At 33.3% G+C, this 25,497-nt stretch overlaps 2 protein-coding genes across 6 annotated transcripts; one reads left to right on the forward strand and one right to left on the reverse strand.

Moving 5' to 3' along the window:
- The first annotated feature begins 1,048 nt into the window (after positions 1–1,048).
- On the forward strand, positions 1,049–21,028 carry LOC149732479 (G protein-coupled receptor kinase 6-like). 4 transcript variants are annotated; one of them, XM_089883287.1, is made up of 17 exons: positions 1,058–1,249; positions 3,108–3,116; positions 4,653–4,748; positions 5,125–5,237; positions 5,562–5,639; positions 6,877–7,004; positions 7,757–7,849; positions 8,462–8,525; positions 10,549–10,689; positions 11,724–11,914; positions 12,467–12,504; positions 12,739–12,828; positions 13,194–13,405; positions 13,758–13,922; positions 15,876–16,013; positions 16,332–16,466; positions 17,542–21,028. In XM_089883287.1, exons 1-17 carry the CDS (start codon positions 1,189–1,191, stop codon positions 17,584–17,586), a joined length of 1,797 nt encoding a protein of 598 aa, XP_089739413.1. In that variant the 5' UTR covers positions 1,058–1,188; the 3' UTR covers positions 17,587–21,028. The 4 variants fall into 4 exon arrangements, with proteins under 4 accessions (XP_089739416.1, XP_089739413.1, XP_089739415.1 ...); XM_089883289.1 differs by having other exon boundaries at positions 1,059–1,249; positions 17,493–21,028; XM_089883290.1 differs by lacking the exon at positions 15,876–16,013 and having other exon boundaries at positions 1,049–1,249.
- On the reverse strand, positions 18,865–24,513 carry LOC149732480 (dolichyl-diphosphooligosaccharide--protein glycosyltransferase subunit 1-like). Of its 2 annotated transcripts, XM_089883285.1 has the most exons (12): positions 24,247–24,513; positions 23,858–24,009; positions 23,442–23,652; positions 22,862–23,109; positions 22,409–22,563; positions 21,825–21,924; positions 21,430–21,568; positions 20,861–21,028; positions 20,557–20,625; positions 20,305–20,433; positions 19,621–19,797; positions 18,865–19,117 (listed from the first exon to the last, which is right to left on the reverse strand). In XM_089883285.1, the coding sequence occupies exons 1-12, from the start codon at positions 24,472–24,474 to the stop codon at positions 18,935–18,937; spliced, it is 1,959 nt and encodes a 652-aa protein (XP_089739411.1). In that variant the 5' UTR covers positions 24,475–24,513; the 3' UTR covers positions 18,865–18,934. The 2 variants fall into 2 exon arrangements, with proteins under 2 accessions (XP_089739411.1, XP_089739412.1); XM_089883286.1 differs by lacking the exon at positions 19,621–19,797 and having other exon boundaries at positions 24,247–24,512.
- Between the last annotated feature and the right edge of the window lie 984 nt (positions 24,514–25,497).

Consider the following 25,497-nt stretch of genomic DNA (forward strand, 5'->3'; position numbering starts at 1 on the left):
GTTAATATGAATTTATGTTTAATAACGAAACAGTTGTACTGAGTTTGGTTTATTTAGAAAATAAGTTTTTTTCAGACGTATAGTTACTTGTTTTTATTAATGCTAGAACGACATTCGTTATAGCCTATAAGATGGGTTTTTGGCTTCATAGACCTTATACCCGTATAACAGCTAACACATTGGGGTGAAGTCTTTGAATTGATGATAAAAAATTTAACCCGTTCGAAACTATTGGACAAATGAATAAGGGTCACTTATTTATCTGGTGTGGCGGAGCAATTCTAAATTAAAACGAGTTATACGTCATTCACTGTGTGGGTAAATGTTTCTTGATACTCTTTCCCAATTGTGTGTGGGGGAAATGTTGTATAATATGTACAGTATGGGTCATAATGACAATGAGTGACACGACTCAAAGCGAGGTAAAGTGAATATTATGGTAGTGCTGGTACAGCTTAAAATTAAACGTAAACTCTGTCGTCGCGGTTGCTTTCCTTGTATTAAATACTATATTTATTATCAACGTAGCTATAACCACAGATGTTGTGTTTTTGGCTAGGTGTGATATTAACAGCTCGTCGTCCAAATAAACAGTAGAACATATGTTTCTGTTTTCTCATTAATATATTATGGAAGGGCCACCTCAATTCTCAATTGATTTTTATAAGGACCACTATTATAACTATTGTATATTTCCTTGTAATTTTAAACACATAGTTATCATTCTTGCTTACAAAATTACTCGAATTTGGTTTACCCATTTAAAGATATATATGTAAGCTGTATATTAATCTTTTATTTAAAACTTTTACGAGTTTGGGATAAATCGTATGCGAAATGGCTTTAAACAATTATAATAGGTGATTATGTCACTTTTAAGTGTAATTACAGTAAAATTTTATTCGTACCAACTACAGATTGTTGTACAAGCTGTTTTTTTTGTTCATATTTATATTTTTTCTTGTACGATATTATTACTGTGCGAGCTTTATAACTGAAGAAGTCGATTTGTCTTTTGAGACGACCAACGGTCGGTGGATTCTTCATCGACTCGCTCGATTACTTACGCCTATTCACCACACCCGAGACTGAGAAGAAATCCGAAATTCGTCTTTCGTAGAATGCCGACGATTAATGTTTACTGTGCAATAGTTGTTTGAAAGTAACTGTCTCCAGCATTATACACAAATGATGGATATGGAATTAGAAAATATCGTTGCTAACACCGTTTACCTTAAAGCCAGAGAAGGTAAGCCTTAACTTACACATTTATATAATTACGTACGGTATTTTTACCGGTTTTTAGTAAATATGATACCTTAGATTAATAAATATGCTTACAATGGCCATAAATATGCATATGTATTCAGTATATGTACAATGTGAAGCATAAAAGTGGTATTTTGGTATGTCAAACTACTCTGCTCTGCATTTATTCAAGTTGTTTCAAACTGTATTTATGCATAACGTGATAAATAATTCATTGAAGTCTTTGTGTCATTGATAGAATATTGCTTTGTGTCATAGATATTCATGTGTGGGTAGATAAAGTTTTGCATGCTGCATTTCTATTGCAGCTCCTATAGTTCTGTGAGCATAACCATTTGAATTGCGTCTTGCATACTGCAAAGTCCAATTCCAATATACAAGAAATGTTACCAAATAGTTCTTCTGATAAAAATAAGTTGGACATACTTTGTCGTTCCTTTATGGTAGTTTAATATTTAACAATGCTATGTTCTTTTATAAACCAATTTAATAGGGTTATTACCTAATATTAATATTTTTAACTGGGTTACAGACTACAAGCTCTTATGGCTAAACCCACCAAATTAAAGTCTCTAACTTCCAAATAATAAATGAGTTTCATGGTTTTACATGTATATATATATAAGCAGTTGTAAATTGGGTTTTGCATTGGGTAAACTGGATTCGGTCCGAACCACTTGGTAAAACTTTCATTTCTCTAGAATGTCAGTTTGCTTATTAATTTTGTCTGTGCAGACTTTAAATTGATTGAATTACAAATAAGATTTGTTTGTTTGGTAAATATGTATTACTGATAAAAGAAAACACACATCTAAAACTTGGTAAAGTGCACTGTGTGTTTTTCAGGTGTTTAATATTAAAGAAAAAGGATATTAAAATTAATATGCAGAATGAACATTATTGGTGTATTTGACATAAATCATAATTTGTATTAGTTATGAATAACCAGTGGATTTTGTTATACATACCTAAATAATCCGGTATCTTTATATAGTTTGCTTTGTATTTGTTGAGTGTTCTTAATCTCATTAAAGAATCTGCCTCTACAGGGAATAAAAGACCTACTTGATTAATTACTTTTATCAATTAATTGTCACTCAGTTAAATTTCATGTGTGCACTCCTAATTTGGGATCTTAGTTTAAAGGGACACTTGGCACACAGAAGGCTGATGAATTTGAGCTTTTGTGTCAGTGATTTGTTGGGATAACACTTCTGAACCATAAACTAAACTATCCAGAACTGAGAAGTTTACCCTAATTGTTGTCCATAACTCATTGGGTAAACTTTAAACATTGATAGAACTTTGTCACTTTAGTATAATAAATCACATTTACATTTTACAAATAAATTTTGGTTTAACATAATGTCTTACCGTTGACCTTTGTATTATATAGTAAATGTATAGTTTTTTTAAAAATCCAATGAATTAGTTGTTATGAGGCTCAGAGATCTGTCCAATTACAATGGGGGTAATGGTCATAGGTATCGCCCATCAATAAATGCAATGTGTTTGTCTACAGCGAGACTGCATAATTGTTGCTTGTGGTGCCAAGGAATATACCAGGCTTATGTATAAATAATACAAGCAATCCGCAGTGTATGTAATGCATATATATATAAAGTGTGTTAGGTTGTATAGAATTTTTTTCATGTATATACTGTTTGTCACTACAGTTCTTAAAATATTCGTTTTATTTTTTTTTAAGTGTATATATGCACTTTTTAGGTGTTGTCCAATGCCCTTACATATGCTAACTTATATTGAGTTATCAGTTTAATTTATAAACTGTTTCCATGTTTTCTAATCCATTTATATTTTCCACATGTTTCCTACAGTATCAGCAGGTAATATGCATGTTCAGAATATTGAGTTCGCATGTTTTGTTTTGTGTTGTAACATCACTAACTATGAAACACACAAAATAAATTCATATTCACATTCAACGCATCATACATCAGCAAGCTATTTAACAATGTTACATTTTACCCTTTTTTATCAGCTTGTATTAAAATACCAGTGTGTACAAAAGATAATGTTATTATACTCAACTGTATTTATATTCAAATAATTTCAATGTGTATTTTTGTTAGCCATATTTTGTATAATTTTCACTTAATACTTATTAACTGCAAGACTACCATCCTGTTTTAATTTTGTTTCAGTTCTGTGGCATCCTTTTGTTAAAATGTGTTTTTGTTAATTTTTTATTTTTCGTTCTGCAAACAGATTCGCTAATAAATGTGGCATTATCCCAATCAAAATTTGTGAAACTAGTGTCAATGACTAAATGTTCATAAAAAAATGTTTTCACTTCAGACAACTGGTTTCCCAATAAATAGTCCATTTACAAATCCCATTATATGTTAAGTTGATTCCTTATAATGGATACTTTGTCCTTTGTTTAATGTTTGAACAATAAATGTGCTGAGTATAGTGGTTTATACATTATGATTTAGTTAATTACTTGTTAATGCACCTCTCATGTAAATGTTGTTTATATCTTTCATTGATGTTTCTAATCAATAGATTCATAAATAGCTGATGTAGGATCAATTAAGATACATTATAACAACATTGATTTTAAAAACTGTTAATGGTGCTAATGTGTAGTGTAACCTTCAATTAAATGTAATTTGCAAGAGAACGAGTTTGCATTAAATTAATATAATAAAATGGTGTCACATTTATGAATGATTACACTGTATGTATATTTCATGTTATAATACTACAATGTATCTGCATAACCACGTAGGTTTTGTACTGATCAAGAAAAATTGCTGGGGGTCCAATTAGGGATGTGCTAAGAATGTAAAAGCTCGGGTTCGCCGAGCGCAGAGCTTCAACGAAAAGCTTGGCACGAGCCCTAATACGAGGTCCAATAGGATTTTATGTATTGATGGCATTTGTGCCTACTGTCCATACGCTGGCCATACTATCATGTTACTCTGCTGACCTTTTCACTTTGCTAAGGTTGCGATAATATCTTTCGGTTTCATTTGTTTGACACACTTATGCATATGATTATGATTTTTATAATTTTGTTTGCAGCATATGTATTTGTTGTGTTTAACATTTTGCATGGTGTTTGTGTTGTTTTTTGTTCTTCATTGTAATCCTAATATAGTAATATGTTGTTGTTTTTATTGGAATTAATCCACAAAACATGTTAACGAATTCGATTTTACATTCTGCTTGACATGTGAAATTAATTGGAAATTTTGTAAAGTATGTGATGTTTTTTAGAAACCGATAACTCATTTTGGGTTATGTGTAAAATATTTTGAAATAACTTTATTACATTTTTAATATTTTCGGAAAAATGTGAAAAAACAAGTTTTGTTATTTTTATAAAATTTGCCATAATTGTTATCTTGTTTAAGGGGGAGGTGGTAAAAGGAAAGGGAAGAGCAAGAAATGGCGAGAAATGATGAAATTTCCTCACATTAGTCTCACGGAGGACCTGCGGCGAACAATAGGTGATTTATTTCTTTCCTGTATAAAACAATGAATATCTACACCCCCATTAACCATGGTTGATATAGAGGCAGACTCCTTATTCATGATTGTAGCTTGTTGTATTAGAGGCGGTGACAATAGGTGCTTACTATATAAAACACTAAATAAAAGCCTTTTGTGAAGAATAAACAGGTAAAATATAGTTTAGACTGCTGAATGTGGGCCAAGTTGCCTAAGAGGCCATTAATATCATACATAAGCTGCCAATATAATTGTAACACACATGTCACTCGGTCTGTATATCTTAGCATTTTGACTTAATTTGAAACATCATAGATGGTATATCATAGTCTGTTAATGAAACCAATACAACGTATGATCAATTTATCCTCACAGAGCCAGAATATACTTCAATATGTGAAGATCAACCAATCGGTCAACGCTTGTTTCAACTTTTCTGTGAAACCCAATCTGAACTTTCAATTTGCCGTGAATGTCTGGAACAGATGGTAAAACTTTACAACTGCTTTAGACTGTATGCCAAAGCTTTTGAACAATGGGTTTTAAAGCTCTTTTCACGGCTACAAAAAATAATTTAAAAAGCAATTTATAAATAATATATAGAAATATTTGAAATTTATCTAAAACTTTTTAATGTTTTCAGTTTATTAGTTTTGTTTTGTATTCTAGATGTTAATTGTATATGAATACATTTTCCACAACTTTCATAAAGGATTGGGAAACATAATTTAACACTTTAAATATTTGATTGGGTAAAAACTGTGATCATCAATAGATAATTATGTGTGATGTCATAATGTTTTTTGTAACAGAGAAACTATGAAGAAACGTTGCTGGAAGATCGAAGACAAGTCGCTCAAACTGTGTTTGACAAATATTTGAAAGAAAGGGTGAGTTGTACAGATTTAGAGTCAAATTTTCATTGATGCAAACACACCTAAACTGCTTATTTTTATTGTGTATTTACATATATATGTTGTTGTATTGGACATAGATTATTATAAACCTTATTATAATATCATATTTCACTTGAGACAGTTACAAATACGAAGTTTATAACTAATCAATCACAGTCAACATTTTGTGTTAACAATCCCTTTTGTTTGTTGTTATTACGAACAAACAGTTCATGAAGTAACGTCCGGAGAGCCACCTATGTCTGCCATTTCCTCACTGCTATTATGACAAAACACACGACTTTGTTTCTCGTCAAATCTTACAATAAATAATCAATCATATGTTCATGCACTAATGTCATATGGATAAGTTATAATTACTTTTATACCTTGTAATATTAACTTACATTGGGAAATTTAATAATAAACAAAATTTTGCATAACATTTTTGGAATAAATAATATTCACCTATTTTAAAGCAGAACATAAAATCAATTTTAACTAGTTTATACTCATGGAATTTATTTACAAAGTTTTAAAACTTGTTTTTGAAAATTTGTCTGGTCTTGTGTAAGAAATTGTAATGTATGTAAAATTAGATTAACTATGTTGGTCTAGTGTTTTAACAGCAGACAATCGTAGTGGTAGGTCTATAGTGTGGTTTAAATTCCAACTGTTCAGTAACTCCCATGCTTCATGCTCACATTTAAGCAACTATATTACAATGTGTGAAAACTGAGGCATCTCTCTTTGTTGGTTTAACCTGACTTATCCATGGTTGCCACTCCCATGCCAACAGTCACGAGTTACATAAGTGATTATCATGCGTAAAAGGCTTTTTTTTGCTTTGTTTGTACAGAAAAAAACTAATTAATTAATGTTGTGAATGCAATATGCGTTAGGCTGTTAGCTATGCTTGTATGTTTATGCACTTTTAAAGAGGGGAAAAGGCTGTATAATGCTAAACACAAGGGCTCCATAACATAATGCCACCCCTGTTTCAAAAGTCAGGGTGACTTATCCCAGTTACCTAACATTGACCGTATGTTTGGACATGACAGCTGAGTGTAACTGCATTTTAATAGTGTCACCCAAGATTTTGTTGCATTTTAGCAATGTCGCCCAAAATTTTGTTGCATTTTAACAATGTCACAAGAAATTCTTAATGATTCAAGAAAAGTTTTTACCAGTTTTTTTATCCCACACAATTAACCTTATCCTTTCCCTACAGACCAGCAATGGTGTTCTCCCACCTACCGTAACGAATGAAATGATCGACGCGATCGAGGAGCGATTAAAAGCTCCACCAGAGTGCGACCAAGAGGAACTTAACCAGGATTTATTTTCCGAGTGTTCAAGGTTAGATTGTTAGGCAGAAATCCTTTTTTAGTCTGAATTGGTGAAGATGGACATATCACCTTAAATTTAGTCCAGAAGCACAGAGTTGGTCCATTATTCCAAAAAAATCTTTTTTAATTGTTCCATTGTTTTAGATGCATTATGTTAAAAAAATCCCTCTTTTCTAAAAATTAGTTACCAATAACCTGTTGGGGTAATAGGTCAACTCTGACCTAAATCCCAAGTCCACCTTTGCTGTACAGTTCGTGATACAGACACGAGACACGCCCCCATTACTCCCTAACTTGGCATCAACCCTTATTTAACTCCAAAGTACAGTATATAAAATCACATTTATGGTTATGCAATCCAAGTTTCATGAAACACGTAAACCGAGCAACGTTAAACAGATTTACAAGCTAACACGTGCGTAGATGAGAAATGTAAATATGAAATGACGTTATGTGAATGTCCTGATTTACCCGCAATGGCTTGTACTTTGGTAATGTTGGGTTCGTTGAGCAAACATGCTCGTTACACATCTACGTGTGTACGTCGCACAGTGACGCACACCGTCAATTAAACAAACAAATCTTAAACTTTACATTGATGTTCAAACAATGCGTATTATGTCATCACTATCGTGTCTACACTCCAGTCAAGTGTTTGACATCACAATGTTTGCATTTTGACATCATGAAACTTGCTCTATGACCTCATAGTATATGTGTACTTTACCTCCTTTATATGCAAACAATCCCTTTTATTGGCAGCGCCATTACAAACTACCTCAGCGGGCAACCCTTCAAAGAATTTTGTGACAGCATCTACTTTTCAAGGTTCCTTCAATGGAAATGGTTGGAAAGGTACTTCCCATCTCTGGAATGTATTTTTTACATTTCTATCTATGATTCATTATATATTTCTTAGTTTTTTTTATAGTTTTATAGCAGTTATTTATAAACTTTTCATGCTCATTGTATACTGTATGTGTTTTTGCACACTAAAATTTAATTTATAAAAGTGTAGCCCCCAAAATGCCAATTTAGGCACACAGTTAGTAAAACCTTGTATTAAACCTATATAGTGGTCAGTGACGGTCTGACATAACATAGTCATTATAACACTTATTGTCAAACCAGTCTCTCATGATAAGGGGTTTGATAATATATGGCAAAATTAATTTTACATGGTGCTAAATTTAACCTTAAGTGCCAACTGGTAGTAGTAGTATAGGTCCTTATAAACCTGTTCATTTTTTATGAAATAGTGGGCATATTTATTATTTAGTACAATAATACCAAATAAACCAATGTTTGAATTTACAGTTTAATACAGGTTTTAATACAAAATTCTGCTTAAACTGCATATTTTTAATAATAAACCTTTATTTTTTCAATATATTATTATAATGGGTATAATAAGACTACTTTTTTATTTTTTTTATAAAACAGTTTTATTTTATTTCCCATTCACAGACAACCAGTGACCAAAAACACCTTCCGACAATACAGAGTACTAGGCAAAGGAGGGTTTGGGGAGGTAAGTGTCACTAGTCACTGTGTCATTATTATTACAACTTCATTACATTCAGGGTGTCCGGGTAGTAGGTTGAGCCTAAATTCCAGGTCCTTGACATGCCCTGCTATTTAAGTGATTTTTTAACTAAATGCTTTTATCCTGAGCAACTCTGGCCTTATTTCCAGGTAGACACCTAATGCAAACATAACTGTTCTATATAAATTGAGGCAACTTTAGCCTAGATACAAGGTCTTCCGTCATTTATCTTGGGGACCTAAGACCTCACCCTTATAGAACAGTTATATCAGCATTAAGCGTCTACCTACAACAGTGTTTGTTTAGGTCAGGTTTGGTCCACCATTTATTGATCTCAGGTGTGTTCCAAATCCCAATGTATTTATTTATGTCAAACAGTTGTTTTTTTTTGCGTTGTTATTCTTCATACTTTAAACACAACCATAACTTTAAACTCCGGTTTCTTAAACAGTATTAAAATTCCCCTTTTAAGGTTAACATATAGCGTTTATTCTTGAACTACAAGGTGACCTTTGCATAGCCTTGTTGAGGTGGATAAAATAACAGATATAATATTTTATTAATGGAGTAGAAGGCCATGGGGTTAAGTGTGTCTTTAAAAGCACCTGATTTGCCATTTTAGCAAGGTGTATTTTGGTTTCTTTCTATTTAAGATTTATGTAAAGAGTAAAAAGGAATGCGTTCTTATCCATTAGTGCTTCTGTTGTTGCTATAGGCCTTTCTCTAATACTCGTGGATGCTTTATACACGCACTCCACACAATTTAATAAAACAACGTTTTCTGCTCTGTTTGGATTACAATATTTCAAGTGGTTTGTCACTTTCTTTCTTGTATGTATTGAACAGTCTATCCCTGACTATATGGATCATTAGAACTGTGGTTTCTAAACTATAGATTGCAATTTGAGACCCAAACTTTTGTCATGGGTAAAAAATCAGTTGGAAATCTCCTAAAACTGAATATTCATTGGCTTACAATGCAACCTGTAGTCACATAAAACAGTCATTTATGCTTGAGAGTTAAATGATTAAGAACCACCCTGGTATAAAATCACAAAACTTGTTCTAAAGTTTATTTTGTGAATGAAATCAGAGTTTTAAATGACTGAATGTGTTCGGTTATCTGGTTTGTTAAAGGTTTAACTTGTTTGTTTGTAGTATTGCCGTTTTTTTAATGTTCGCTTTTATAAAACACTACATTGGTGCTCCGTTATGTTTATACTAGGTGTATCTTGTTTTTTCCTTTTTTAATATCAGTATGATTGGACTTAAGTGACTTTACCGTGGTTGCAACTTTAATGCAAATAGTTGAGCTACTGAAGAGATACATATGTGCCAAGTTAGATTTATGAAACTATTTATATCGTTGACTCTTTTATGAACCAACGATATATATGTCTTAAAACGTCACCAGCTAAATTTTTCAATGAGCCGTATTACTTTCATAGAAATCAAACAACCATGTTCTCATTTTACATTACAAAAAGCCATTGTGATGTCATGTGGTTTATTTTCCCAGCATTGATGACATAACAATAGCGATTGTAAATAAACCCATTTAGCTTAGATGTTACTCTGTTCTATTACATCACAATATGTTTTGTGTTTGTACATAATTACACAAATAATCCAAAAACAGTAACCACATAGATTTGAGCTAGAATTTGCCAATTACAACGAGGAACCAGAGTGCTACAATGGATTTGAAAGTCACTTAGCATACCAATCTGTATTTTGACACACAAGAAATTAGGGTGTATGAAATACTAGTAATGTGTGAGCTAATAATTATTGTCAGTTGGTGTCTTTAATTTAAACCTTCTTTTACATATATATCACTGTTAAAAGTTACCCGGCCAATAGTTTTTTTTGAAATCTTAGCTTGCATAAAGTTGCACAGCCAAAAAAGAAAAGTATTTATAAAAAAATATATTTAAAAAAAGGGGTTACGACCCCTAAACCCCCTGGATATGCCATTGCTTACATGATATATAACACTTTACTCCAGGTGTGTGCATGCCAAGTTCGTAGCAGTGGAAAGATGTATGCTTGTAAACGACTGGAAAAGAAAAGAATAAAAAAACGAAAAGGAGAAGCAATGGCTTTAAATGAGAAGCAAATATTAGAATCCGTCAATAGTAGATTTGTGGTGAGTATTCAATTAATGAATCTAACTTATTTATCTCTGCGCAGTGGGGCAATTACAGTCATTATAGCACAGGTGTTCTGTTTGTTTCACATACCTTGTGACCGCTTACAAGTTACCATATTTGTAATTTTGTGGGGAAGATTTTTTCCATTATACCCACTATATTGAAATGTATATAGTGTTTGAAGTAATGTAGTGGAGCCAGTCTGACATAAAGCTTATGTTACCTGACGTGTTGTCGTGTCCTGTTGTAAGACCTCACCCATGTAAAATAAAAAGGTGTACAATATACAATGTATGTATGGTACTGAGCTAAATCTGTCCCGGTATAATTCACTCCTTTTAAAAGTACGAACTTTACATAATATAATTAACTTCTTTTCTAGTAAATTGTTTTATAAATAGGAAAATGCTTTTACGGGTATCCTAATTAAATTAAAGTGACCTGAAGAGAATGCTAAAATGCCGGTACAAAAATAAGTTTTCCGGAAATGCTGTTTTAGATTTAAGTGTACCAAGCTTTGACTAATAATTTTGAATTTTTCGCAAGTTAATGTTATTTTATCCAATAATCTGTTTGACTTCTGATATATTGGCCTTGAAATAAATCGACTTTTATTTTATTCTTTTATTCCAAATGTGATAAATATTTAATTTTAATTAAAAAGGAAAAGATAAAACAATCCTTTCTAAAGTTCAAACAAACCATATTGATCCACAGTGTGTATTGCAAAACAATCCCGCAGCAATGATGTAACAATGCTATATTATTGTGTATTTTGTGTTGTAACACTACAATTCAATTTAACAATAAGCTTAAAATTGGGACACATTTTTTCGCAGATGTTTTTATAAGTTCAAGGTGTGTTTAAGGGACACTTTAGTATGTTAAAGATTTTAAAAGTAGTATTAACAAAGTGTCAACAAAATAATACTTATAATAAATTATATATCTTTGATCGACACATTAAAAAATATATGTTCCCTAATAAATGCATTATAACATCACTAACATTACTTATTACATCACAAAGGTGAGTCTTGGGTATGCATATGAAACCAAGGATGCATTGAACCTAGTGTTGACTATAATGAATGGAGGAGACCTGAAGTTTCATATTCATAACATGGGAGCTCCTGGCTTCAGCATACACAGGGCAATATTCTACTCTGCGGAAATAACATGTGGTTTGCATGATCTGCATAAACAACGTATTGTATACAGGTGCGTGAATAAGTTAGTACAAGTAAACATCTCTTCTGATAAAAAGATTTCCTGCTGTATGGCAGAAGAAATGTTGGTATATGGAACATACATTTTTGTAATTGAATGCAGTTAAGTTATTACAATAGTATGTAAGCTGGGTAATAGGCACCAAACCTGGGGTGGCAGGGTGGGCAAGGCTACCCAGGAATTTTGTGCGTTGCATAAATCAGTACACATTACAACAGAAATGGGAGTCTGACTATCTCTGCCTTAATTGCATTTTATCAATTTGCCTTGCGGCTGTGGGAGTTGTCTATTCAGTTATCGAGTCTATAAATAAAGTTATATGGTGTAGGAGGGCGTTTGGGTGAATAATCTTTCAGGATATCACTTGTGTGAGTAAATCGGATTACACCGGTGAAGGATATAGATAGCTGCGTGGGAATATTATGTAACTGCATAATATCTCCTCTCCCATATTATTTTATAAGTTATTATTTACAAGTTTAAGGCTATATTCTATAAAATAGTTTTATCTGTTTTACATTTAATATGATTTTTTTTTTCCAGAGATTTAAAGCCAGAAAATATTCTTCTTGATGACCATGGTACGTGATTGTTATGTTTATTTCACCATTGTGATGTCATTATGCTATTTTTCCATTATTATGTAATGTATGTAATTATAATGTCAAATTGGATTTGTGCTAAGTATGTGTGGTTTAACGACAGCTGTTCTTTTGTTTCATTATAATTTTATTGATCATAGATTGACGGCCTTAATGGAACATAATGACTGATTATGATGTAAAAATAATGCTACATTATGATGTATCTGACAGGTCATATAAGAATATCGGACCTGGGGTTGGCAGTTCGAATTCCATCGGGCGAGAAAATCAAGGGAAGGGTGGGCACTGTTGGTTATATGGGTGAGATATTTTGGTTCCTTATGTTGTTAAAAAAGGTGCTTTCTAGATAAATTTCACCCTTTTAAAGGGGTGATAGCTTACACCACAAAGAGGCTGTTTAAAGATATAGACCTGGTATGTAGGTATATTATCCAGTACTCGGGGGTACTACTATCTAGACCCCACTGAGGCAGTTTATAGACCTTTAATAGTAGATACTCTACTTTTAGAATACTAAATTGGCCAGAGTATCACAATCTAATATATATTTTTGCTATAACCACATATTTTCAAGTTTGGTAAACCTTTATTGCCCTCATATTTGTTCCCATATTTTAATTACCCCATGTTTTAACCCCTGATTACCCCCCTTTTTTGGCCCACAGCCCCAGAAGTAGTGCGTAACGAGCGATACGAAATGAGCCCCGACTGGTTTGGACTTGGGTGTATTATTTATGAAATGATTGCCGGGCAAGCCCCGTTTCGTAAACGAAAGGAAAAAGTGAAGCGAGAGGAAGTAGACAGGAGGGTGAAGGAAGATACCGAAAGTTACGATGATGAAAAGTTTACAGAGGAGGCGAAAAGTATTTGTTCCATGGTAAGTATTGAAAATGCAAATGATATGTAATTTCTAATCCATATAGATAACCATTGAACTACCTGTAGTTAGTTTTTTCTGGTAAGTTATTTATACTGTATTATGGTGGCTGCTAGTTTTTTCCAGTGTTTTAATTAATTTAAAGTTCTTTACTGGATTTATGCTCTGCTTAGTAACAAGTATATGTTATATTATAAGCTACTCTATGTGGGTGAGGTCTTTTTGACTTAGGTTTTAAATTTTATGCCAGATTTGACTTATACCCCAACACCTGGAAACTAAAATAGGCTTACTAACTTCCCCACAAAGCAATTCCCATACCACCACACACCTAACACTCCCTGTGTTGCAGTTATTAAAGAAGGATGTAAAAGACCGCCTCGGTTGTCGAAATGGCAGTTGTGCATCTGATGTAAAAGCTCACCCTTTTTTTAAAAACATCAACTTTAAAAGACTCGAAACTGGGAAAGCACCTTTTGGAAATCCCCCTTTTGATAAAGTCCCATTCGAATTAGATGTAAGTTGGTTTTTGATTATTTTTTTTGCTATAACTGAATATTATTTAAAGTATATGTTTTACTCAATTAAATATGTTTCCTTGGACTTGGTTAAGTCTGTAAATATTGCTTAGCGCTTGATTCTGGCTTTTGTTTCCTTTCGAGAATCGTTCAACTTCGTGAGCACTAGATCAAGGTCACATTCATAAAATATTGCATAGTGTTATTAAATTAGTTATACTAAAAACTTAGTCCAACAAATTCATTGTGAACTAAGTAATGCTTAACTTGTATAAACACCTGTAAAAAGTGGTGTACAAAATTTAAATTTATTTTTTGTTGTCTTTTTTTGTGAAAATGCCCGGCATATTATAGGGGAAGTCACTCAGTCAGTCACGTTATTTGATGTAACATGAGCTACCATGGTGTGTTTATGTTTATATTATCATTTCCTATACACCTATATGCTTTACTAGTACATCCGTTTTACTCTGTAACCTATTTTAAATAATGATAGACCAAGTTATGTTTTTATACCTAACTTATAATCAGCAAAATGTGATCCACACTTTTTGAATAGTAACCCATTTTACTCTAATGATGGACCAAGTTATATTTGGATGATTGGATTTCCAAACACATTAACTTAATCTTTTATCCTAGTAAAATAGGTTACTACTCACCAAGTTATTGTCCAAAAAGCTAGTGTTTATGAGTTTAGTAGTAACTTGGTCCATCTTCAATGTAAAAGAGCTTACTACACGATCATATTTATAAAACAGGGCGTTTTTTATTCCAGTTTTAAACCTAAACCTACTTTTACGCCAAAGTACATTGCTTTTAGCAACCACATTAATCAATGAGGTTCTTAATGTTTGGCAACTATGAATGTAACTGTATTATAAAAATGTCACCCTTTTTTCTAGCAATGTCCCCCCTTTTTTAACAATGTTACTTTAGATTTTACTGAAAAATAAAAAAATTCGCCCCAATAGCTTTTGGCCCACTTTCAGAGGCATTGGTTAAACACGGTAGCTACAGCCAGGACCGGGTAATATGATTTTCGATTCCCATCGATTTTAAGTCACTTCTTTTTTTATCTTTACATCTATTATTCATGACAGTTGATTGTGAGGTTCTTAATAGGCCTTGTGATGTAACAATCTTAACTCACTCATCTATAATAAGAATAATTGTTACGTAACTAACCTATTCTTAAAAATTAATAACTAAAAACTGCTTCTTTTAAAAAAAAATCTCGCAGGTGAGATATTAAAAAAACATAGTTGAGATTTAAAACAGTTTTTATCAAGTTTTGTCATAGTATTGCCTCAAATAATCAGAACTTAAACAGCCCTAAATAAAAATACGTTAAAAGTAAATTTAGTTAAAAAAAAAAAATTTCTGTAGACTTAATATATGAAATATATTAGTGGAATATATATCTGTGCTGAATTCAGTGAATCTGACCTTAATCTGGTGCTCATAAAGTTGGACCATTCTTTGTCGCAAAATAACAGTGAGGGTCAAGTGCTTCGGAACATGTAACAAACAAAAATCACAGCCAACGAGTTGTATTCTAGACTTGAGTTTAGTCTATTGCATAATTCGTAGAAATTGATCTTGAATTTGTAGATATTTTATTGTCCTAACATGTATTTATCAGTTTTACTTGTTACACAGCCTTATGTAATGTACTAACGCTTGATTTTTGTATGTTAGGTATTTCGTTGTGATTAATTAAATGTATTGTACTGTGGGGGGAGACGGGACACCTTTAGCACATAATATCCAAATATCCCAATCATGTTTTAAACAATTAACAACTGTCTATAGCAGTCGTGAGGATATGGTTTTATAGTTATTTGTTTACTACTAAATGTGACAAGAAAATAGAATAAAAAGGTGTCCTATCTTCCCTCATCCTAATTTATTTTTATATTGTTCCAACACATATATCTATTGTTACACAGCCTCATGCAGTGTATGCCAAAGATGTTCTAGATATTGAACAATTCTCAACAGTTAAAGGTGTAACCATTGATGGGAAAGATAACGACTTTTACGCAAAGTTTTCAACAGGTTCAGTCTCAATACCTTGGCAGAATGAGGTCAGTGACATCATAATGCATGCGTGGGGTAACAATGTATGGTTATATTGTTGTGCCTTACTGAAGACCTCTCTTGTAGAAAAAATATTTATTAATAAGTGTCTATAAACTGCCTCAGTGGTATCTTAATGTTAGCACCCTGGGTGTTTGGCAATGCAACAATAACCCTGTATCTCACGTTTTACCTCATTGAAAACTCCACTCTTAAGAGAATATTTATTGGGCCATTAATTTCTTCTGGAATCTAGATAGTAGAACCATAGTATACTGAAACACAAACAACAACAAAAATTGTACTAACCCCACCTCCTAACACAGATGTGTGAAACTTCAGTCTATAAAGACCTGAACGTGTTCAATGCCGATGGTTCTCCCACCCCAGATTTAACCCCTTATGATCAACAAAGCAATCCACCTAAGAAAGGTTTCTTCAGTCGTTTATTTGGTCGACAGGTAATTATTCTTGTCCTGGTTGTTTTATACCAAGAGGTTCTTAAGCTAGGGCATTAGTTAAGAATGGTTAGGTGCTTGCATCGTAACCGAAGGATACCAGGTTCAATGCTCACTGATACTAATATATGGGGGGGGGGGTTATTTGGCAAGAAAATTAAAGTACATTGCTCTGACCTACTTATCAACTATAGGAGTTTGTTGTAGCATCCTGGGTGTTAGGGTAATAAGCTAACTTAAGCCTAAATCTAAGTCTTGTGACATGTGATGCTGCAGGACCTCACTTATGTAGAATAACCCCCGTTAAACCGTTTAATCTAATTATGTAATTGCATATATAATGTTAAATAGTGGAGAATTATTTGTTGTAAAATAGTTTTAGGATTATTTGCGTAATAAAGTAAATTGCATCTTATAATCAATGCTGTAGTAGTAATAACACATCGTTCTATTTGAAGTTTTGGTTAGAGTTATGTTATAACATGCTTTCATTAATTTTTAGAAGAATGATTTTAGTAATTTTCCACTCTAATTAAAAATGTTATGTTAATTTAACCATAGAAACATTTTAACATGCATGATATCATATCTTGGGGTTCCCCCATGTTGTATTAACCATTACCATTGTACAACATAATTATTTCAATGCATGGAATTTTCCATCTAACATTACTGTGTTGTTAGCTTATGCCCCAGTTTATAATTAATGTGGTGTGTTAATTGTACACTAAATCTCAGATTAAAGTCCAATCATAGTTTTTGCCCAAGTCTTTAACTAAACATCCAATTATTCACGAGTATATCATATAGCAAATAATAGGAGCTAGGATTGAAACATACCAAATGGCATTTGAAAATATTGATTTTACTAAAAAAAAGCTAACTGAATATCAACAAAAGAGTCAGTCACTAAAATATGACCTGTTTAATTTAAATCCCATCACCCAACACATTAGTTTGTTTGATTTGACCCAACTAACTGCATGTCTCCTTAGTTTAAGCATTGATTGTTTGAAATTTACGTTATAGTCATGCTGCAGCTCCGATGCCGGGCAATGACGACAATTATCATTCTTAGAAACAACCCGAAGGTTCAAAGCCAACCAGGAGAGCATCAAGGTGACCTCTCATGATGTCATACGTTGTCCTGGCAACTACCGATGTTGCCACGGCAAGCTGTGATGATGTCATCATGTGTTCCGCAACCAGGGATGATGCCATTCGTTGTCGCGGCAACCAGCGATGAACTGCTTACACTAGGTGGCATTGTTTGGCCGAAAAATTTAGTGTTGCAGATAGCTCCCTCTTGTGACCACCTCTTTCGCATTACCAGTGTTAGGAGACTTACTGTGTGATGTCATAATGAGCAGTGACGTAACAAAAGAGCAACAATAGCATTTCTTATTTTCACTTCGCTTCACACACACTCACTCTTGCCTGCCTCCCGGTGTTCATCTGATCAAATCGAACTCAGTGTTTATTATGACATCATAGTAAATCGTCGTTCGGGAATTCGAACGTAATAAAGACACATTGTTTCCATTGTTATTCAGGATTGCGCTCGTTTTTAAGCCTCTTCTATTTGAGATCATGTTTTACTAAAGTTGACTTTTTCATTGTAAGGGGGATGTATAATAACCGTTCCAACTTAAAGCTGATTTTATCAAAATCTTAATACACAAAGCACAACTTCAACATTTGTGGTTCAAGTCTCATTTAAGGAAAACAGACAAAGTTTAATTGACGAGAGTCAACAGACAGTCTGATTTTAACTTCACAGTAAGCAGGAGGTCTATGAATACACCATGTGTGTCTGGTGTATAAGAAGACACCCATGTCATAACTCAACAGTAAACATGGGGTGTATGAATACACCAGGTGCATCTAGTGTATAAGAAAACACCCATGTCATAACTTGATAGTGAGTATGAGGTGTGTATGGGAAAACTGGGGAAAAGATGTTACCTTTATTCCCCCTTTGTGGTAACACCACATATGCGGAACATGTGTTTTGTGCAGTAAACTTCCATTATAGGAGTGCATAGTTGGGAAGTTGGTGTAGGCAGTAGTAGTGTACAGGGACATACTTGGAAACAGAGATCAGGTAGTGTATGAAAACAACTTGTGTATTTGTTATATAGGATACCAATGGTATAACTTAATACACCATATATGTCTGCTGCATAAGAGGACTCCTAGGTTATAATTTGACAGTGAGCATACAATATGCAAACAAGGGCAGTTTAGTACTTAGTTATAAAAGCTTATGCATCAGAATTAACTACATTCCTAACAAACTAATGTGAATGACTTAGTTAAAAACTCTTTTTTATCAAAATTTATTTGCTTTTATTTTAACAATGCCAACTTATTACTTCACTAACAGATGTAAGACACAATGTATTTGCTTCCAAATATATTTAGTGATGCTTCGAATGAATTTCAACCAAATTTTTTAAACTTCTACTTCTTTAAAGAGAATAAACCAGGCTTTCAATCTTGGCAATATTATCATCAATGATTTTCTGGTTCTTTCCATCATTTTCAAGATATTGTTCACGACTCATTTTGCTTTGGACGAGCTTCTCAGCAAGTAAGATGGAATTAGCGAACTTGTCTTTAAGTAGGGCGTCGGTCTGGTTCATTTGTTGAACCTGTCATATGAAACGTTTTTATAACATGTTAACTTTTGCATTTAATTCTTTTATTTAATTGTGGCATACCAAATTTTTTTTACAGTCGTGGTTTAAAATTTTTAAATTTTTTTTATCACAGTTGTGGTAAACCGAAATTTTTATCACAGTCGTGGTGTACCAAAATTTTTATCACGGTCGTGGTGTACCGAATTTTTTATGACAGTCGTAGTGTAAAATTTTGAATTTTTTTTAGAGTCGTGGTGTACCAAAATTTTATCACAGTCGTGGTATAAAAAATTGTGTAACTAGGCAAAAACAGATTTTGCAGCCAAAATGGTTTGACTATGACATGGGATACATAAAGTAAAACAGTCAGGCCTATAAAACTGATATTTTACAGAAATAGCTTTTACCGTTAGCTTCCTTTTTTTGATAATTTATTTTTTTTATTGCCTTTATTTTAGTTTGCTTTTTATATGCGGTGACCTTTAAAAGTTTACAAACCAGTGAACTGAACTGACCGCACTAATTCTTGCACTCATGTAACTCATTACGGGCTGAATTTCAAACCCATCTTTAATTGAAAGCAAAGCACATGATTTTCTTGGAGCTTTCTTCTTCAATCTACTCACAGCAAGTTGCTCTGATCGGATTATTTCTGTTAGAACTTTCTTTTTCGGTATCAAATATATTCCACCCTGTGATTTAACTAACTGGTCAAATGTAGCTCACACTCTTCTGTTATAACTCTCCCGTTATCATTCTATTACTTCTGCTACCGGGCCTAATGTAAATAATGAAAAAGCCTAGTGTATTTCTACATTTTGGTCTGGCACCAGGAAAGATTTGTCCTTTTTCAAACCAGATGAGCCGCTGAAAGATGTTCTGTTAACAGCAAAAACTTCTTTGCTTAACAGAACATTATCTTTATGCTTGAGAACTGAATAGGTTTTGAACTGCTTTATGGAATATAAACTTAAGCACTCTTACTATGTGTCATACTGAACTGAAGACAGAACCTAAGGAAAATACTATTATTAAATGTCCATACACTGCCTCAGTAAGGTCAAGATGATAGCACCCTTAGTGTTTGGGTAATATACCTACATCCCAGGTCAGGTGTGCCCTTGGTAAATATACCTCTTACCCTAAAACTGCTATAAAAAATATTTACAAATAAATATAATAAATAAACAAAGAATTACTTTATCAGCAGCTTCTGCAGCATCTTCCCGAAGTTTCAATGAAAGTTGGTTAATTGCGTTTGTCGCCTCCTTGTGGTCTTTTTCAATGGACTTACGAGAGGAGGCAAGAGCTGCGTGATCCTTTGATGCCTAGGATGGAGTGATGTCATAGGGGGTAAATTGTTAAAATGCAGTTACACTCATAAACAATTGTCAAATATAGAGAACCCAATTGTTAATGTGGCACATTCATTAAAAACTTTGGCTTCTTACCTTATATTTGGTCACAGCAGCTTGGTATGCTTCATAACATGATTGTCGCTTTGCTTGGTGGGACTGAACCTTAAATTAAAAGCAAAATAATGGAATTTATATAATAGGACCTAGTAATATATACAGTTCAATATAATCATATCCTGCAAAGGTAAACATTTCAACTTTTTTCAAATTTAATAAATGTTTTACTTTTTTCAGGCACTTTTCGCAAGTAAAGAAGATTTTATAGAGTCCTACACGCACACAATGCATCAGAAATACAGTTGACCATCTACCCTAAAATGATAAATTTGGAATATACCTGTTCGATGACTCCTTGCACTCGCATCCGAGCTTCAAGGACTTTATCGTGAGCGATGGAGAAGTCGAGCCGCACGATGATGATCACTGTGAAGAAGAGGATGAAGAATGCTCCGACGATGAGGAGAGGTTCTTGGAGCAGGAGGAGACGGTTGAAAGAATAAGACACCTGAGGGCGGAACAGTGAAATTTAGGTTGGAATTTTTAGTTTATAAATTATACAACACTTTTGGGGGTCAGGGTGAAATTTAGAATAAAAAAGAAGGATTTTATTTATTTAGGATTTCATTAAAATTTAACTTTATATTTATTTATGATTTAAAATGAAAAGTAGGCAAGACATTTAGGTTCAGCACCATTTAGGGGTGAGTTTAATTTTATGTAAAAAAGTTTTTGTTTTTTTATTAATGGTAATTTTAAGCCACTGACCAGTTTTTATAAAAAAGAAGTCAAATGTTTTACTACAAGCAGGAGAGAGAGTTAAAAATATTAGGAATTTTTTACAAAACTGTTTTTTAATTACTTCTGTTTGAATGTTTGAAAAGATAAACAAGAAATCTTCAAACTCACAACAAAGTCATCAATGTGTTGTTCAACCAAATCTTTCTTGCGGAAAACAACGACTGGTCGTCCAACCGTGTCGAGGTACGTGAAGTGAAGCGAGTCCTCACCTCGCTCGGCAGAGTACGGGAGGTCTGCTTTGATGTTCCTGTGGGTAAAGGGGTTACCTTATGCTCGCTGTCGAGTTACCATATGGTTGTCTTCTTATACATTAAACACACATGGTATAATTATACACGTCATGCTCACTGTCAAGTTACAACATAGGTATCTTCTTGTACACTAAACACACATGGTGTATATTTATACACCTTATGCTCACTGTCAAGTTATAACATGGGTGTCTTATATACACCGGGCACACAAACGTAAGTGTAATGTACTAAACTATTAGCAAAACTCACTTTGAACCTTCAGGAAGAATAATCTTGAGTTCAAAATCCTCAACAACTTGTTCATCCATCACATGATCCACGAACCTCATCTTCAATGCATTCACATCACCTGGAGGTAAATGAAAGATACAAACTTTAGATCATTTGATTCTATAAAGATGCGTGTTGCCTGGATTCTAGGGACCACGGTTGGAAAAATACTCAAACATGTCACCTAAGGCCCATTGTTTTAACATTGTATACAAACTATTCTATATGTATGAGGTCCTACCACTAGCTATACCATTGGACCTGTGGTTTAGGCATGATTAAGCCAATTATCAGAGTTTAGTACAAAGAAAGTTAGCCCAGTTCTCCATAATCCACATTGTACATTCATTAATTCAACTTGATCGATATATTTAGTAATGACTGAAAAGGCGGAAATGCAAAACACAGAAAGGGAGGAAAGGGAAGCAGGCACACAGTTAGTTGAGTGGTAAGCATACATTTACAATGTTATAAGGGTGAAGACCTACAATAAGGCATTTACAAAAGTTAACAAATTACTTCTTGTTCATAACTAGACTCCTACACTCACACATCGGTCTTACCCCTTGTGAATAGATAGTTGTAGCTTGGCAAGTTATACCCAATGTAATAATGCGTCTTCCATCCACCAAACAATGGGAATCGTGGTCGGAGCTCCAAATCCACCGATTCATCAGCTTGGTATAAGTTTGAAGTTGAAATATTTCCGATTTCATCTCTGCAAGTAAAAGTAATCAACGTTATGATAAATTATGTTATGAAATAACTTATATGTCCAATTAATTAACTGATACAACTCTTCTTTAAAAAATAGGGTGCAACCGTGCCCATTTGTTTTTTTAGTATGCTTTTGCCTATTACCGGATTTAGTTTAAGTTTATTTTTAGTTATATATATTTTTGATGTCTTGTTAGGTTGCCTAGAAGGAGAAATTTAAGTACCAAGATAAAACAAGTCAAGCTGTCAAAACCTCAACAAAACTCTACCAATGCTAGCCCATGTTATAAACAACATACCTGTAATATACATCCATAGCTGAAGCTGGAAGAATTGTCTTGAATGATTTGACCGATGAAACCCCACTGTTGGGTTGACGTTGGTAGTCATATCTACTGAACGATCCCTTCAATTTTGCACCAGTGTGTCTAATATCAAGTGTTTCCTCCACAGCTATGTTGCCCCAGTGGGAAATTTCAATGACCCTTTCAAGTTTGGTAACAGTGAGGAATGGAGTGTTGTTTTCATAGTGGATTTTCATTGCATTCTGAAATAAGATTTAATAAGTTATTTGAAGATAATGAAGAAAGACTACAGAAGACTTAATTTCCAAGCTATTGAGAATACTTTTGGACTTGGTACCATACAGACATGAAAAAGGTTCTTAAACAATCTACTAATTGATATACAACCCCAGGCTGCTACGATCTAGATCTGACAAAGGCAATTTAAAGATAATTCTAAAAGGTGAGGTCCTGGTCGGGCAAATGTGAACTGCTATTGACATGTTTTTTAAAATAGCTCTAAATTTATATGTATATAATATATATTGACAATTTATATTATGGTAAATATTCTAGAATCTTCTATCTTGCAGACCTGACTGTTAGCTGGAACATTTTCAAATTCTTTGGTATCTCCATACTTGATAGTTGTATCTTCATGTGAAGGATTTCCAAACTTGGAAAAAGTTTCGATTGTGCTTGAAGGAAGTTCAACACTAGTTGTTTGGCTTTCGCTCAAGTACGGAGAGAAATAGAAATGATTGCCGCGATAAACGACTAGCTGGTTCTGGGATTGGGTGATTTCCCTAAAGAAGGAACGAAAACTTAAATAAGGAGACAAACAAAATCAGTTTTTCTAGGCAATGCTGTAGGGTTTTCACCATTTAAAAAAGTGCTAGTACTTTTTATATTAAAATAAATTTAGCTACAGTATGATACATACATTAAGTTTATGTACTATGAGTTGGTAAACATGTATACTGTTATGAAAAAGCCAGTGGCAAGACATACTTGGGAAATGGGCTCAAAGCATTTGCAAAGACTTCATCAGCAGTAAATGTAAAAGTTCCTTTTGACTTTAATGGCTCAGGTAGAGCGACGGTGAAAGTTCCTTTAGCTCCACTTTTTTCTGTCATTTTAAAACTGGTATCGTCATCACTGCCCTGCAAGATAAATATATTTTAAGTAAAATTCCTACTTGAAATCCGGTATTTTACGTTTACCATATAATTATAATAGTTTGATACAGTAATACATACATTTCAAATTTTACAAACATTTTAATTTTCCATTAATATGTACGATTGTATAGTCTGTTATTTTATGTTTACTGTTTCAATATTTTAACATTATTTTACGCACAACACTTTTGAACACTTTACAATGTCGTAGTTACATACTTTAGAAATTGAGATGTATGCCAACTGTTTAACATGGGCTGGATCCACTGTGAACTGGAAGTTTGAAACAGCAGAATTTCCGGTGTTTTTGAGCATAACTGTTGTTGTAACTTTCACCAAGTGAGATTTTAGATCAATCACTCTGCTAACTTCTTCATTGACTAAAGTCGCTGAAGCAATTGCAGCAAGTGACAAAAGAAAAATCCCAATGTAAGAGTTTGATATCATGATTAAACTTAAACCTGTAAATAAATTAACCAATAAGATGTGTATAGATTTTAATCAAAGCATATTTCAACAACTATTGATGTTATTATTTGCTGTACGTTTACGCTGCTACAAGAACTTCGTTACCGTATGACATAAGCGAATTCGTATACGGTATTATACCAATAACACGTATTTAACTAATGTTGTAACTGATACATCTATGTTTACCCCACAAACTGCAAAATAGATGCATTATTAAAAAACAGTTGCTGGTTTTATTAAGCATACGGACACAAATCTATTTCTTACGACGCTCTTAGTCAAATTAACTTAAAAATTCGACATATACTATCTACGCTAATGTATCCAAAGTACCACGTATATATTAGTCTTAAATTTAGCAGGACTGCACTTAATATATACAACATACACTACATAACGATGCGTCGTTTGCAAACTTTGTTCGCTAATAATCGAAAACAATTCATATTTTCGTTTTCGCGGCGTGGCAGGTGACGTAGCAATATACGCCACGTATTCGACACAGACATCAAGAATTTATAAATCATGGGGCGCTGTTTTACGTGTGCGTACTGCGTATAACTAGTTTTCAAACCTGTTAAACGAAAGCGTGCCGTGGTTAAGAGGTAAAATGTCTTAGAAGAAATTCTACACGAATATATATTTGGGTAAATTTGTTTCATATTTTTGTAATCCTCTTTTTGCACATTTTTATTTGCATTGAAATAAATAAACCGCAATTATTTCAAGGTCCGTCTTCCGTCAACATTAACCAACTCTCCAGTGATCATGGTCGCCTTATCTGAAGCAAGGAACCTTATGAGGTCTGCAACTTCACTTTTAGTTGTTATACGTCCGTTTAACTTTGTCATATTTTCTTCTTGAAAGAGCTGCTTTGCCTCATTAGATAATATGAGGTAGATATCTGTATCTACGAATCCAGGGCTGTATATCATTTGTATTTAGTTTAAACTGTAATATAGCTATGATTGGTGAGTCATGTTAAACTTCGTTCCAGAT

This window comes from Ciona robusta, chromosome 8 (assembly GCF_009617815.1).
Source record: "Ciona robusta chromosome 8, ASM961781v2".
Lineage (NCBI taxonomy): Eukaryota > Metazoa > Chordata > Ascidiacea > Phlebobranchia > Cionidae > Ciona > Ciona robusta.